The sequence below is a fragment of the Dendropsophus ebraccatus genome, chromosome 2, assembly GCF_027789765.1.
Source record: "Dendropsophus ebraccatus isolate aDenEbr1 chromosome 2, aDenEbr1.pat, whole genome shotgun sequence".
Lineage (NCBI taxonomy): Eukaryota > Metazoa > Chordata > Amphibia > Anura > Hylidae > Dendropsophus > Dendropsophus ebraccatus.
Genome location: NC_091455.1, coordinates 160,920,918 through 160,937,761, shown reverse-complemented (window position 1 = coordinate 160,937,761; position 16,844 = coordinate 160,920,918). Strand labels below are relative to the sequence as shown.

The following is a 16,844-nucleotide window of genomic DNA, read 5'->3' as shown; positions in this document are numbered from 1 at the left end:
GCAGACATTGTGCATGTTGGCTGATTGCCTATTACATAAAGCGTTTATCGGCCAAATACTGCTGATAATTGCTTTGTGTAATAGGGCTTTAAAGGGGTAGTCCACCAAAAAAATTTTCTTTCAAATCAACTGGTGCCATAAAGTGCCAGAGATTTGTAATTCACTTCTATAAAAAAATCTCAAGTCTTCCAGTACTTATCAGCTGCTGTGTATCCAGCAGGAAGTGGTGTTTTCTTTCCTGTCTGACACAGTGCTCTCTGTTGCCTCCTCTGTCCATGTCAGGAACTGTCCAAAGCAGGAGCAAATCCCCATAGAAAACCTCTCCTGCTCTCCAGACTGGAAATAATACAACTTCCTGTTGGGCATACAGCAGCTGATAAGTACTGGAAGGCTTGAGATTTTGTAATAGAAGTAAATTACAAATCTCTGGCACTTCATGGCAGCAGTTGATTTGAAAGAAAAAATTTTTTGGTGAACTACCCCTTTAAGGGAGACTGTAAGTGCTGCGTAAGCTTTCACATAGGTATAACTCAAAACACACATTTGGACATGTACCACTTTCTATGGGGCTTGCTGTAAAACTGCTTCAGCAAGATAGGAACCCCCATAACTTTTGGAGAAATCCAGTCCAGCCGTGGGTATAAGATAGTCAGATAACTGAAAATAAACACCAGTGATTTTGCCTTTTCCTGTGAATTCTTCTATGTTTAAGGCCACATCCAAGAAGTCTGAAAGTCAAACAAAGCCTGTTTCACTGGCTCATGAGATGATGACTACACAATGGAAGCCACTATCATTAAACAAACAGCAACTGTTTGTAAGTGCAACAAGATAAATTAAGACTCACTAAAAATGCATTTACAGAACACTGTTTTGGTTTCAGACAGAACAGTGGCAGAAGGAACTGGCATTCTATTGTCTACATAAAACACAAAGTACAGGTCATGCTGGCTTTCTACCTAATGGAATCATCTATAATAAGACCTTTGCATTGTACATTGTATTTTAAAGGGAACCTGTCACCCCCCGTGCCGGGGTGACAGGCTCCCGACCCCCTGTTAGAGCCCCCTATACTCACCTAATCCCGCCGGGTCCCGCTTCTGAAGATGGTCGGGTGATGAAGATCTCAGCCGCTGCAGCCCGGCGCGCGCGCTGAGAGATGAGTCCAACACCCATAGAGAATGACAGGAGAGTCCAGCGCTCCGTCATTCTCTATGAGCGTTGGACTCATCTCTCAGCGCGCGCGCCGGGCTGCAGCGGCTGAGATCTCCGTCACCCGACCACCTCCAGAAGCGGGACCCGGCGGGATTAGGTGAGTACAGGGGGCTCTAACAGGGGGTCGGGAGCCTGTCACCCCGGCACGGGGGGTGACAGGTTCCCTTTAATTGTTTGATTATAAAACAGATAAAATATTCCTTTTTTTATAGATTCTGTAATATTTCCTTAGAATTCTATTAAATCCCTGTGCAGCAAGGGATACCAGAGACAGATCTCATGGCAACATAGTTATACACCAAGGTGGAGAGATTCTGCTCAGTATATCTGGAGAACAATCCTCTTGGCTGGCAATGCACATCCATATCATGAAGGTTAAAGTGTGACGCGTTAGGAAATTTTTCAGGATGTCCTGTGTGTCTACATAAGAAGCAGGGTATTGATGAAAATCAATGTAGACCAAACCTTAGTAATTGCCATCATACCATTCTATCCAAATTGGTCTTGTTTTTTCCCAAAGGAAATATTGGAGGGCGTCAGGGCACTCAGTTCTGCCTGAATCTGAGGACTTGAACCGGATGAGTCCCTTCTAGAAACTAGAGGGCTATCAAAGAGACACTCTTCTGGCCTGGTATAGCAAGTAAAATACTTGTTGGCCAAAAAGTTGTCTGACTTTACAGTATATATTGTTAAAGGGGAATCTAACCTGCTGATAACCCCCTATTGTGCACAGGGTGAGGAGGAAGGTATCTCTCTTACCTTCCTCCTCTGCGCTGTTCCTGTGCTGTTAGCAGTGTAATCGTTGGTCTGGAGCACCGGCTCGCCCCCAGAGCGCAATCTGGGCCGCTCCCTCTAATAATAATTAATGGAATTGACGGGATGAATTACACTCTGGGGGTGGGACAATGCTCCTAATGGTGCTCCGGACCGCAGATTACACTGCTAACAGCACTGGACTGGCGCCGAGAAGGAAGGTAAGAGACATACTGTCCTTCTCTGTGCCCCATGTACAATAGGGGGCTGTCAGCAGGTAAGATTTGATACTCACCTACGTTTACTTCCAAAGTTCCCACATTCAGGACCGTTAAAGTAGTTATCCAGGATGTTCACTCTCTTCCAGAAACAGCACCACTCCTGTCCTCAGTTTGTAAAACAAATATTTAGTAATAATAATCCGATCTTCATCAGAATATTACAATATATTGCAACATTATCTTCCTGCTATCAGCTAGTATTTGACTAGATATTTGTATCTATAATGAACAGCACAAGCATGGTACCAATATTTGTAACATGCTGGGAAAAATGAGTTGGCAGGTGTGCAGAGCAAAGATTAAGACAACACATATAATTATGCTGTCCCCACCTGTATAAGCCTGATCATATCTAGGGAGTTTCCATATTGTGACTGACACAACTCCTGAGAGCTTCTAGGAAAGAATAATCACTTATTTATGATTGTAATTGCATATGTATTAACAGCAGCTGAATTGATACCTTTACATAATGACCAGTAACTACCTAATTACACACAGATCAACGTTAATAAGATTGTTTATAGGTAATTTCCGCTTCCTATAATGGAAGAAATTATTATACCGGGTTCACATTAAAAATCTGTACTACTTTCGTATATGTCTGAATACTGGCATAAAAGTATTTAGGCCCATACCATGGAACACCCACTAAATTTGGTCTGTTATGCCAGTGTATGTTTTATTTGGGGGAGGGAATAGCATAAACTACTACACTATTGTGCCCTACAAATAAAACATACACCAGCTGCAGTCTGAAGCTTTATATTATGCTGTATGTAATCTTGTGTAGCGTAGGCCCAAATAGATTGTGCCAGACCATTTCATGTTTCTCCTCTGACATTCCTCATTTGAGCCACTGAGAGTCCACTACACTCCATCTCTTTTCTGGGACATTATTATTTCCCAGTACTTTATTATGTCAGCATTGTTGAGCAAACATATTTATTTTATTGTGCAATGTAAAACAGACTAGGGGTCTTTTACGCGTACCTAGAAACACTTATTTGGCCGATAATCGACCCTTGTAAAAGTATCAGCTTATCAGCCAAGAAGCGGGAAAATGCCAGTTCTTGGCTCTTCGCATCTTTTAAGCAGCCTTTAAAATCACTGTGGGAACACCATGGTGATCCTCAGCTGACCCCATCTTTAGAGCTCGCTCCAAAATGTATCGTTATCTGCCACACATCCTCCTGTGTAAACAGAAGATGTGTGGCTGATAGCAAAAGGGAAACTGACAGCTTGGATATACATATATCCATGCTGTCAGTTTCTATATGTTTAGCACACATGCAGTGCATACTTACCATGAGCGCTGCTTATGATTCGGCATCTTCACCTTCTTTCTGACAGTGTCACAGATGTGCCCTGCTCCCGCCTCTCTTTCTGGTTGCTGCTGTATCTCTTGCCCCCACTCCTCCAGAGTGATTGACAGCCAGAAGAGCAGGGGAGCGAGATACAGCAGTGGCCAGGGAGCAGGACAGGTGCAAGACACATCTGTGACACTGTCAGAAAAAAGGACACAGCAGTGCTGATGGTAAGTATGCACTGCTTGTATGCTAGGCATCTAGAAACCGGCAGCGTTAATATATATATTTATGCTGTCAAATTCCCTTTTTAAATGGTCACATGAACGATATAGGCATTATTCGTGCACTCCTGATACTTGATAAATTGTGCCGTATAAGCGCACAGCAGATGCTGATTGCAGTTCATTTGCGGCTGAGAGTTATCTCTGTCTAAAGGGATATAGGCATAGCATACCCGCAGGCAGGGGTAGATTAACTTTACAATAGGCCCCGGGCTGTTAACCAAGCTTGGGCCCCCCCACCCCACCCCACTGTAACTTTGGCAGCACTAGTATGGTGTCCATAGTACAGGATAAATATTGTCATGATGCCCTGATTTGTGAAAAATTGCTGTAAAACGGCAGCATTTTTTTGCAAATCATGGCAGAATTGTAGCCAGGAGATAATACACTCCTGAAAGTATAAGTCTTTTTGGGTGACCATTGGCCCCCCAGGAGCTCAGGGTCCCGGGCTACTGCCCGAAAAGGACCTATTATAATCCGCTACTGCCCGCTGGAGCACACCACCATTACTACATCTACCTAAAGGCCCTATTCCACGGAACGATTATCGTTCATAAACTCCCTCCAACGACCGCTAGTTACCGATAATCGCTTCGTGGAATTGGTGTAAACAAGCGAACGACAAAGGAGAAATCGTTATACTGTCGTTCAAAATTGTTTTTCAGCACGTCGAAAAAAAGTTGTTGGTCTTTGAAAGATAATTCGCTAATCGGTTCGTAAAATTATAAATCTTTCAGTCGTTCGTAAAAGGGTTTAAAAAAAAAGTAGGTGTGTCGTATGGTCATGATCACCCCGGCGAACGTTTTAAACGACCATGTAACGACCGCAAAATAATCGTTACACTACATATATCGTTCACGTTATGTGTTATTGTTCGCTAAAGAAAATCGTCTAGTGATCGTTAACGAGCAGTCGTTGGAGCGAGTTTATGAAAGATAATCATTCCGTGGAATAGGGGTATTACTCTGCAGCCTGGTTACTAAAGTAAAAAGACTTTCATAATCCAATCAACTGCTCACAACTAGAAGCTTCTTGCTTTCTTTTGTTTTGCATTTAAAACTGAGAATTCTGTAGGACAGTTGGCTGCAGAAAGAGCCTCCCCCTTCTGCCCTGTCTGCAATATGAGGCAAAGATTATTAATACATACCTCTAAATTTACTTTGATCTTTACATTTAGGGTTTAGTTTTCCTTTAAACGGGAAGTCGGGGGGGGGGAGTTTAAAAAAAATACGGGCAGGGGGTGGGGGAAAATTGAAAAAAACAAATCTGCTTACTGCTCTCCGCGCCCACCATGCGGCACATGGCGGTGTTCCTGGACCCGGCCAGCTGTCATTTTCTCTGCAGTTTCGGGGACGTCACAACCTGCCATCCACGTCACAGGCTGGTGGGATTTAGCCCGCATAGCCAATCAGTGACTGCTGCGATATCCTGGCCCAGTCACTGACTGTCTGAGCAAGGGATCCATCAGCCGGCTTGTGATATAGCCGGGTGGAAGCTGACTTCTTCTTTAACTTAGTGCTTTTCACTCTCACTTTTTTTTTTCTGCCTCATGAGTCAGTGTTGCATAAACAAAAGCTGAACATTTTATCTGGCTGCTCTACGTTGCCATCCGTGTTTGTGCTTTCTCATAAAAAAAAAAAAAAACAAGTTGGAATTACAGCAAGAAGAACAGAAGAAAAAACTTTAATATTCCAGTGTCCTAAAGCAGTATACAGCTTATCAGAGGAAGATTATCAACTTAGATCAGGAAATCATAGCCAAGTGTGGAATATCAAATAGTAAACTGTATATGCTGAGCAGACTGCAGTTGATGACAGTTCTTATATATCAGGGCTAGAGGTGGAGTTTCCTTTTGACGTATGGCAATGAGGAGAAAAGTAAATTGTAATTATATAGAGTGTTAATGAAGTTTTCCGAGGAAGATTATTTAGAAATACTTAATGCATCTAGAAACATGTTCCTTCAACTTGAAGGTGTAAATTGTGTCCTGTTATAATTGTAACTCACTATATCCAATTTTCACCTGCTCCAAATGTGCACAAAGTTCAGCTGTAAATAGGTGTGTGACATGGACCACAATCATTTTATCTAATCAGCCTAATAAAGCAAGGACACCTCTTTTCAAAAGGTGCAAATGTTTCTTCCTCTAAAACTTTCATTATCACCTACTGACATACTCCCACATCAATGAAAACCCAGACAAGAGAATATATCTACAGACAATGTTTATAGTGCATCATGGCAGCAGCAAACTGTCCGTCTTCCTTTTCTTCTTTCATAAATACATTTAAGAATATGTCCCTTAAACGTACTGCATGGGCTGATATGGCTCCCTGGAGCGCTGTATAAAGCTCCTGAGCAGCCCGTGATACGTACCGGCTGCGGCTGCTGCAAGAGCTTAACATGCTAAACTGACACAGCTGTATTCTTGGTTCCCACGTGGACCAAGAAAGCTGGGTCATTCCCTTCCCCCTGTAATTAATCCAACCATTCCACCACATGCCAAATCTTGGCACCAGGGAGACAGCAAACTATTTGGTTGAGACAGTCTTGTGACAAAGTATTTTATCTATAAAGATGCAGAGGAGGCAGCACTTCCAGTGAATTGTGATTTTATTTACCCACAAATGCAATGTTTCAGCTAAAGAGTCTTTCTCAAAATTATACTATCCGTCTTCCTGTTATAGAATCCATAAAGGTCGCCAAAGACTTTATACTTTTATCAGCTGTGCCCGCTGCTCAGAGAGCTGTCTGGCCACAACATACTCCTCCCCATAGGGTGCACAGGAATGATCAGTCATGCTAAGGGTGGTTACATCTTTTCTTTGTCTTTATCAAGTCTGTAGGGTTTGCTTGAAAAAAACCCAAACATCCCTTTTGTATCACCCTTACATACTATTTCTATTTTCCTAAAGAGATAGTCATGCTTAGGCTATTCATTATACCAGAACATGGCGTTCATGTATTATAATATAGGAAGCAGGATTCTTGATTGTTTAGCTCCCTAATCACAGTGTACATGCCAACTTCACGCACCATTCATTTATAACAATTGCAAATATGTGTGTTTGCTAACCGGCATGATCCGAGCCAAGTTCTAAATTCTTCCTGTTGTGAAATAAACAATTAATTCTAGAAGGACCTGTTACCCTGACGAGAGTCCTGATGTATTGAAGCTCCGGTGTCAGTTACGCATTAAATATGCACTTCTTCATTAGGTAAAGGATCGGCTTGGCAGATATTTTCTTAGAAAAAGATGATGCTGTGTAGACAACTGTAGCATAAACAAGAAAACAAAACCATATGGAAACCTGTGAATGGGAAGCTGGCTGTCCATTTTTTTTTATAGCCAGCTGAGCCTGGGAAATGTACTCACACAAGTCCAGACTGACTTCTCTTGGCACAGGCCCCATATCCATTTACTGGCAGCATGTGGTACTGCTGTATTGTACCCTCTTGTAGTTAGTAATATCCTGCTGCATTGTAATGTGTGCCGTCTATTATTTACCTTGTAAACATGTCTTCTGCAGCAAGGGGAGCTTTAAGCTGATAATGTACCACAAACCCTTTGTAGATGTGCAGATATTACACTGTTAGGTAATGGAGAAAAGGATTTTATTACACATACTGTATGCACTGCCCAGCCTAACAGAGTTTTCACTTAGCAGCTCTTCAGTGTGTCTATCGCAGGCAGAATGCAGTAAAACACAGTTCAGTTATTACAAGCCAATATATATATATATATATATATATATATATATATATATTGACACTAAATAAGGAGCACACCATATACATAATATAATATACAGTGGTATCTTGGATTAAGAGCGTTTTGGTTTTTCAAAATTGTAACTTTGTTTAAGAGCATTGCTTTGGTTTAAGAGCTCCCTGTCCTGGGTGGGAGCATGAGTGGAGGAGGGGCATGATCTGCATAGCGGGGTCTACAGCACCATACTCTAACCCAGGAAGTCTCCCTCACCTTCCAAATCATAGCAGATCCACTTCAGGCTGGGGCTTGCATCAGGGGACAGGACTGTGAGGGTAATTTCTTTATAGCTGTAACCCCTCTCTCTCCGGACAGAGAGTGCTGCTATACTGTGCTTAAAAATGCCCTGCCTGTTCCTTCATGCTCACTGCAGTCTCTGTCAGGCCTTGTCTTTTGTCTCCTCTCCAATCCATGCTATAATGTGCCTACACTCAGCTATACACACTGCTGCTATAATGGGCCTGCACTCACACTCAGCCATTTACACTGCTGTATAGGAAAGTTTCTGTCACTGTCCTCCTGCACAGCTCTGTGATTCTCACTTCCTGACTGGTCCATGCTGAACACACACCCCTTCCCCGTTGCTGTCATGTGACCACACAGACCTCTGACAGCAGCCCTGCTTCTCTATTCTAGCCTGTTGTACTACACTACTGCATTATGGGGATCTGCACCTCCTTTCTATATCTACAAACTGCTGCTGTTTTTCCAGGGTTATGCACTGACTATACATTACACTCCACATGCTTGTTTGTTTAATTTGTTCTACATGTTATTCAGAATAAAAGAAAATCATTATTTTTGGGGTGTGGAACCATTTGTTTGCACATCAGTGATTTCTTATGGGAAAATTTGCTTTGGTTTAAGGGGCCTATTCCACCGAATCGGCCCGATATGGCCGATTATCGCTCCGTGGAATAGAGAGAACTATCAGCCGATGATCGTGTCATCGGCTGATCGCTCATTTAGGTTCAAACCTAAAATCATCGGTATACTTACCGTCTTCGTGACTCCATAGCGCCGCTCTCATTGCTCTCGGACAGCCACCGGATGTCATTTTCTCCAGGCCTCCTGGTATGTCATGGCCCCAACTCCTGCAATGTTGCAGCCCAGCTGATGGATGGTCCAGCCAGTCAGTAAGTGGTGCAGTGGTGTCCCACCCTAGTCACTGATCGGATGAGTGGGCAATCCATCATACGGGGGCTGTAAGAGATTGGTAAAGCAGTGCTGCGAAAGACACAAAGATTGGTAAGTACACATTCTTTATTATGTTCCCGCACCCCCCTGCCTGCAAGTGATGTGACTTTTTTTTATTTTTGCATCACTTCTCCTTTAATGTGTGATTTATGGGATTGGGGTTTTTTTTAAACACTTTTTCTCTAAATTTCAGACAATCCCCTTTAATGTTGTTATCCAGGATTAGAAGAAACAAAGGTTCTGCTTCTTTCTTTCTTTCTTACAAAAACAGCGCAAACAGTGTACTTTGTTACAAAAACTTGTCCCCAGGTTGTGTGTGGTATTAAAATTTAGCTTCAGAAAAAAACACACCCAAACTGGGGACCAGAGTTTTTGAAAGAAAGCTGCCATATTTTTCTAAGGTCAAGTCCACACTAATCAGAGCCTCCATTACACAATCCGTTTGGCTGCAAAACTGAGCCATACAAACTTCTGCACCAATGGACACTAGTGGAGCTTCACAAACCCCATTGATTTTAAAGGGGTCCGAGCTACGGACGTCGGAAATTCTCATCTCGGGTTCCGTAGTGTGAACCTACCCTAAGCCTGGATTACCCCCTATGCCTCTCAAGTTACTATATAAGTGGTGTGACTGTCTCACATAACACTGTCTCACATACCACATTAGATCGCGGGTGTCAAACTGTAGCCCTACAGGTGTTTCACAACTATAAATCCCATCATGTCTGAATAGCTAAGGCCAAAGCTTTGGCTGTCCAGGCATGATGGGAATTGTAGTTCTGCAACAGCTTGAGGGCTGCCTGTCTGACACACCTGCTTTAGATCGCCTTTATTCAGCATGGACACATATAACCCAGTGACTGTGAAGCTGCATTTCCTGCCAATGATACTGACGTGGGTCTTCTGCTTACCCAGTGCCACAGAGTCCAAAGTCCATTCATTGTTTTCCTTTAGTAAATTATTTTAATGTTCAGATTGGAATTCATAGAGACAAACATTGTACAGTGTAGTGACTCATCGTGCTCAATGTTACTGTACTCTGCTACATGTGCTATGGGTGGAGTGTTAACCAGTCAATAATATCTGGGCATGGAACTTATTTAAACAAAGAAAAATGATTCCTTGTAATCCACAGCAGTAATCCACGAGTGTAATGCATGTTTGTAGGTGCAGATTTCCATTGTGGAACACTCCTATAAAATGCAGTCTTAGGCCATGTTCACACATTGTATTTTGCAGTGCAAAAATGGCCGTTGTTTTTTATTGAATAGCAGTCTATGGAACCATGGCTGTAGTGTATACACCCTGTATACACTACAGCCGTACAAAATAATTGACAGGTCTATTTAGTGCGGCCGTTATTCAGTGAACAGTGGCCGTACAAGATAGCCTGTGCTCACAGTGTAAAGAAAGGCTCACGGCAAATTGGAGCATGGGCACAACCGAATGTTCCTGCATTCCAATTAGAATAAACTGATGTGAACATCTCAGACATCAGCCGTTGTTTGACCCGGCCGGGACAAACAACAGCCAGTGTTCCGATGATGTGTGAACATGGCCTTAAAATGTGGGGACACACAGGAGATCACCCAAATATTATTATGTATGCATACACCTTTTAACACTAGTTGATAATTTACAGATCCATTTAGAGGTAAACTGTTACTAGTGTCATGCTGCCTGAACCACAGGCAGCATAACACAATGGCAGGCTTCCCTATCACAACAATCTATGATTCCCTCTGTACAGTTTGTGCTGTTTGAGAGTAATCTAGTTGTATCTTTAGCCGGGAACAGGGCTCTGAGTCATTGGCGGAGTCCCCAGGCCTGTGTGACAGCTCTTTCCCTGTATGCATATAGAAATCGAAATGAACAGTAATTCCCTAATATGCCTATTATTGCTTCCTTTAACCATTTGAGTATTCTGACAATAACCTATAGGGATTTAATTTCCTGCACTTTGCCTACAGGCAGGTCAGGCTCATGTTCTTGTAAACTGTAGTCTATATGAATGAATCATATAAATAAATAATAGGGCGTAATCCGGGATTTTGGAATTCCCTGTGCATCTCCATGGTAGTATTGGAGCGCTCATGCAGTTAAAGGCAGGGATACTATAACATTGTTATATTAGATAATGGCTTTAAATGTTTTCTTTTAATGTATGTAAAGTGCAAACCTGAGAAAATATTGATCAATGATATAAAAAGACGGATGCAAAAATACACATGAGCAATACTTAATGATACATTATTGACATCTCACATCTGTACCTGACTGTTTATTGCGGATACCTTACAGCAAATGTCTGTCCCATTTTCAGATGGATAGATGGAGACCATATCACCTAATTGAAGATGTCCTTATAGATCTATGTGGTAAATGCTTGCTTCAGCCATTATGGAACTATACTGCTTTCCAATAAAACTGGTTACAGCTCCAGTAACCATCAGTAAGGCCCCTTTTAGACATCAATTTATTCTGTCCCCATTTATAGGTCTACAAATGCGGACAGAATGTAGACCTATTGAATTCTATGGCCCCAAACCATTGTACAGTGCTTATTTGCAGCACAGACCCATAGAAACCAATAGGTATCCATTGAACGCACATGTTTTTCTCATTAATAAAAACATGGATGAAAACACATACGTTAACAGAGCCATTGCATTCTATGGAGAAATGTATGGTGTACCTTTGCATACATTTCTTTTTTTTGTTGGATGCAAAATTGCTGCAGATCCCATTTTTGCATCCAGCAATAGAAACGTATGCATTGTTGCTCATTTTATAAATAATTTCCTTAAGGGTATGTGCACACTACGGATACCAAGCGGAGAACTTCAAGTGGATTCCGCCATGCACCCTTGCTTGAAGTTCCGCCTGTCCCATAGGCTCCAGTCTTGTAAGACCTAAAGTATGGCGTGGGGGGGGGGGGCTACAGAAATAACTGACACTAGGTCTTATTTCAGGGGAGGCCTTACATTTCTAAGATTGGGAAACGTTGCACTAGGTCTTATTTTCGGGGGATGTCCTCCATGTAGTCGCACAGCCAAAGCTCCTTGTAGCCACAGCTTAAAGTGACTGTACCACCAGGCCCAGGCTGAAGCACTGGAGGGGGGCCGACCCACCCTTAGTGGGAGGAAACCCTAGCCCCTCTATGATAGGCTTTCATTGATTCTAATGGAGTCACGTCATGGAGGGGCTGGAGTTTCTTCCCACTGGGGGTGGGTCGGCCCGCCTCCAGTGCTTCAGCCTGGGCCTGGTGGTACAGTTACTTTAAATGATCTATAAACGAATATACTGCAAAATAGTTGCAGAACTATTTATAAGTTGTGTGGACACAAACATTAAAAAAGTAGTTCCAAATGCCCCTTGGTTTATGTAACTAGAAGGAATTGTAAGAGGCTACTAGTGGGGGATCAGAGGCTGGAAGTGTAAGGGTCCTATTTAGGCATGGTCCGAACCGAGTTCGGTTCGGGTTCGTACGAACCCGAACCCTCGGCAAAGATTCCCGCTGTCTGCCCGCTCCTTGGAGCGGGCGGATCCAGTGAGAGGACCGCCTGGAAAACTGGGATACAGCCATAGCCATAGGCTGTATCCCAGTTTTCCAGGCGTTTCTCCCGCTGTATCCGCTCGCTCCACGGAGCGGGCAGACAGCGGGAATCTGCTGCCGAGCGTTCGGCAGGTTCGGACCATCCCTAGTCCTATTACACTGAGCGATTTATAACGATTTATGACTAACGATAAACAATCGCAAACAAGATTGTTTATCGTTAACCTGAAATCGTTCACCATATTACACAGAACAATAATCGCTAGATACGATCATTATTATGATTGTTTACTCCATCTAATCCCAGCAAAACAATGGACAATGTGCAATTACACTGAACGATTAGTGAAAAAATGCTGAGCTTGAGCGAACAAATGTGGAATTACAGCAAACGATTAACAATAATTTTAGGTTCACATCTAAATCAACCATATGAATGATTTTTCGATCGTTGCCTGCAATTACTCAGAACAATTATCATTTAAATTCGAACGATATATCGATTTTTTGCACGATAATCGGCCCGTGTAATAGGGCCCTTAGATCAGAGGCTTTGTGGTTTAGAATAAGAGGCTGGTGGTCTGGCATCAGAGGCTTGTGGTCTGGGATCAGTGGCTGGTGGTGAGGGATCAGAGGCTTGTGGTCTGGGATCAGAGGCTTCTGGTCTGGGATCAGAGGCTTCTGGTCTGGGATCAGAGGCTGGTGGTGAGGGATCAGAGGCTGGTGGTTAGGGATCAGAGGCTGGTGGTGTGGGATCAGAGGCTGGTGGTGAGGGATCAGAGGCTGGTGGTGAGGGATCAGAGGCTGGTGGTGAGGGATCAGAGGCTGGTGGTGTGGGATCAGAGGCTGGTGGTGAGGGATCAGAGGCTGGTGATGTGGGATCAGAGGCTGGTGGTGAGGGATCAGAGGCTGGTGATGTGGGATCAGAGGCTTGTGGTGAGGGATCAGAGGCTGGTGGTGTAAGATCAGAGGCTGGTGATGTGGGATCAGAGGCTGGTGGTGAGGGATCAGAGGCTGGTGGTGTGGGATCAGAGGCTGGTGATGTGGGATCAGAGGCTGGTGGTGTGGGATCAGCAGCTGGTGGTGAGGGATCAGAGGCTGGTGGTGTGGGATCAGAGGCTGGTGATGTGGGATCAGAGGCTGGTGGTGTAAGATCAGAGGCTTGTGGTGAGGGATCAGAGGCTGGTGATGTGGGATCAGAGGCTGGTGATGTGGGATCAGAGGCTGGTGGTGTAAGATCAGAGGCTGGTGATGTGGGATCAGAGGCTGGTGGTGAGGGATCAGAGGCTGGTGGTGTGGGATCAGAGGCTGGTGATGTGGGATCAGAGGCTGGTGGTGTGGGATCAGCAGCTGGTGGTGAGGGATCAGAGGCTGGTGGTGTGGGATCAGAGGCTGGTGATGTGGGATCAGAGGCTGGTGGTGTAAGATCAGAGGCTTGTGGTGAGGGATCAGAGGCTGGTGATGTGGGATCAGAGGCTGGTGGTGTGGGATCAGAGGCTGGTGGTGAGGGATCAGAGGCTGGTGGTGTAAGATCAGAGGCTTGTGGTCTGGGATCAGAGGCTGGTGGTGTGGGATCAGAGGCTGGTGATGTGGGATCAGAGGCTGGTGGTGAGGGATCAGAGGCTGGTGGTGTGGGATCAGAGGCTGGTGGTGTAAGATCAGAGGCTGGTGATGTGGGATCAGAGGCTGGTGGTGTAAGATCAGAGGCTTGTGGTCTGGGATCAGCAGCTGGTGGTGAGGGATCGGGATCTGGTAATGCAGGATCAGAGTCTGTGAGTCCCGGATCAGGTCCAGCGGGCAGATCCCGGTTTTCCGTTCCACCCGCCCTTACAAATCTCGGCTCAGCTCCAGCCTCCAGGGTTTGCATGGCGGCTGCTGCCCGGGTGTCATGGAGGGAGGGAAGCCCCAGCGAGCCCAGAGGGGCCGGGGCGCCCAGTGCCCACCTGCTATGTACGACAAGTGGCATCACCCGCCCGCAGCCTGCTGGGGAACCGAGCTGATCATCACCCGCTCTCCTTTCATTGCTCCTAACAACTTTAGGTTTGAAGATGAGGAGATGTACGAGCAGGAGCGGGCAGGTACATCCACCTGGTGAGGTAGTGTCCCTGGGGTCCGCCCCTGGTGAGGGAAGGAGGAGGAGGCCGGCTGCCTCACTGCTCCATTGTGTGCTCAGCTCCGGGCACAACTATCCCGGGCAGGAAGCTCTATAGTCCTTATTGTGCAGCCTGTGCCCAAGGTCAGGGAGGAGGAGGAGAAGAAGGGGACATGAGAGGAACTCTAATCACTCTGCTTGGATTTCTGTAGGAGACATGGAAGAGGAAAGACCCAGGTCCAACACTGTGACCACCACCAGCAGCTCCTATAGTGAGGCGTTCTCCGGCAGTGCCAACCTCTGCTATGACAGCACTTTCCTGCGGAGCCCATCTGGAGTGCTGCTGCTGGCAGAGATAGTGAGTATGCCACCTGTGTGCCTAAAGCCAAGCCAGAGCAATTAGAGAATATACATATATTTTATTATTGTTATATATATACTTTGTTGTATTTGTATGCACAGTTCTCGGTTTCCATGTAGGTATTTCAGCATATCTGTACTTTGTTGCTGTGTTCTTTGTGGGGGGTTGTTTTTCCTTGACTAGAACTTATGGCAGTCACTGGTTGAGTCTTTTGACTCCTGATCTGTAGCACTTCACATACGGACGTTCTCATTGCTACTTTAACACCTTTCTTTTTTCGTAGTCTATTTACTTAGATTTGTGACTTTTTCTGTCGTTGTCATTTTTGTTGTGGTTTTACATCCAAGTAATTGGATAGCAGCGAAGGAAATGTGAGTGGGGATTGCTAACATCTAATTTTAGTGCAGTTTTCACAATAGAAATATATATAGGTGTGTGATGACTAATTCCACTTAAGTGATCACGCTCTTTCATCCACATGGTGTGCAACAACAATGAATATTTTTGTCATGGTTTTCTGCAACTTTTTTTTTTTGTGTGTGTTTTTTGTTTTTCAGTGAACTAAGTTATAAAGTTTGTAATTTAACCCAGTAACTGCTGACAAATGTTTGTGCTGCATAAGCTTGACAACTTTTTCAATTTATCTGGGCAAAGAACCAAAATTTAGATGCCACCAAGACCATGCTTTTAGAGTTTATGCCCCCCATATCACTCATAGTAGGCAACAGGTTACCTTTAAGAAAAGGGGTTTTGCGGCCTTTCAAATTCTATGTAATTATGTATGTAAAAACTTCTGAATGCCATACTCCCCTTTTAAAGAGGTCCTGTGGTTATTATAATAATAATAAAAAAAACTTTTTAGTTTTACTATCTCAACATCCTAAAAGGGCTGTAAATGCTAAGCTTAGGGGGATGTGAGCATGATCTATGCCCCCTTGGTCACACCCAGGCCTGTGTCTTTGGGTCTTGGTGCAAAACTTCAGCTTGGAGGATCCCCCCCAATCACAAGCAGTCAGAGCCGGAATAAATGGTTAGATCCAGTTACTCACAGATGACGTCTTCTCTGATCTGTGTTGTTTGTCTTCACTTTCTTCTCCATCTGACCCCGGCTTCCATGAAGACTACTTCCGGTCACATGTCATCTATGCATAGTTTGCTGCTCAGTGGTCTTTGGATCCTCTCTATACTCTCTCCTACTATTGTCACAGAATGCCGCACATGTTATCCCTGATCTGAATAATTAGGCCACCATGACCCCTTAAAGGGATTGTCTGAATTATATAAACAGAAAATACAGTAAGTTACTGTTAGAAAAATACGGTATACTCACCTGTTTTATCTCTGCTGTGTTCCGTTAATTCCTCCCCACCACCTTTGTTCGCTTCCCTGCAGACATGATGGGCCCGTATACACTGTAGTCAATCACTGGCCTCAGTAGTAGATGGCACAAGACCCATGAAGCAAGTGATCTGCAGGGAACTAAACAAAGGTGGCATGGAGGACCAGAGTGGGAGCGCTGGACATGACTGGGATAAAACAGGTGAGTATAGTGTACTGAAGAAAATAATTGTGCCACTATGCCCCCGACATGACTTCATTGTGCCACTCTACCCCCATAAGTAATTTAATGATGCCACTACCCCACTGTTGAGCCACAGTGTCCTAATGAACAATGCTACTTTCTCCTAATGTACTGCACAACCACGCCTAAATGGTCTATAGCATTGTCCCCTCTAATGTACCTTGCCACTGTACTTGACGCGTTGTTTATCTGTTGCTTTTCAGCTGTTGCTAATCTACAACCCCCATCATGAGATGTCAGTAGGACATGATGGGAGTTGTAGTTCTACATCTTGGAGAGCCACAGGTTTCAAAACTGCAACTCCCATCATGCACCGTTAGCAGGGCATGATAGGATTGTTGTTCGTCAACCTGGAGAGCCACAGGTTATGGAAAGCAACTTATATTACTCTGCCCCCTACCCACCTGTGCTGGATCCTGCTCTGACCTCTTCCGGTCAGGTCTGTGT

The 16,844-nt window shown here is 44.3% G+C and overlaps 1 protein-coding gene across 1 annotated transcript in view; it reads left to right on the top strand.

The window, feature by feature from the left end:
• Positions 1–14,227: 14,227 nt before the first annotated feature.
• Positions 14,228–16,844, top strand: part of CMTM8 (CKLF like MARVEL transmembrane domain containing 8) — a 38,783-nt gene continuing 36,166 nt past the window's right edge. Inside the window, exons 1-2 of the mRNA XM_069958630.1 lie at positions 14,228–14,440; positions 14,667–14,812. Coding sequence (XP_069814731.1) covers positions 14,251–14,440; positions 14,667–14,812 — 336 coding nt within the window. The 5' untranslated portion in view covers positions 14,228–14,250. The remainder of the gene's footprint in view (positions 14,441–14,666; positions 14,813–16,844) is intronic.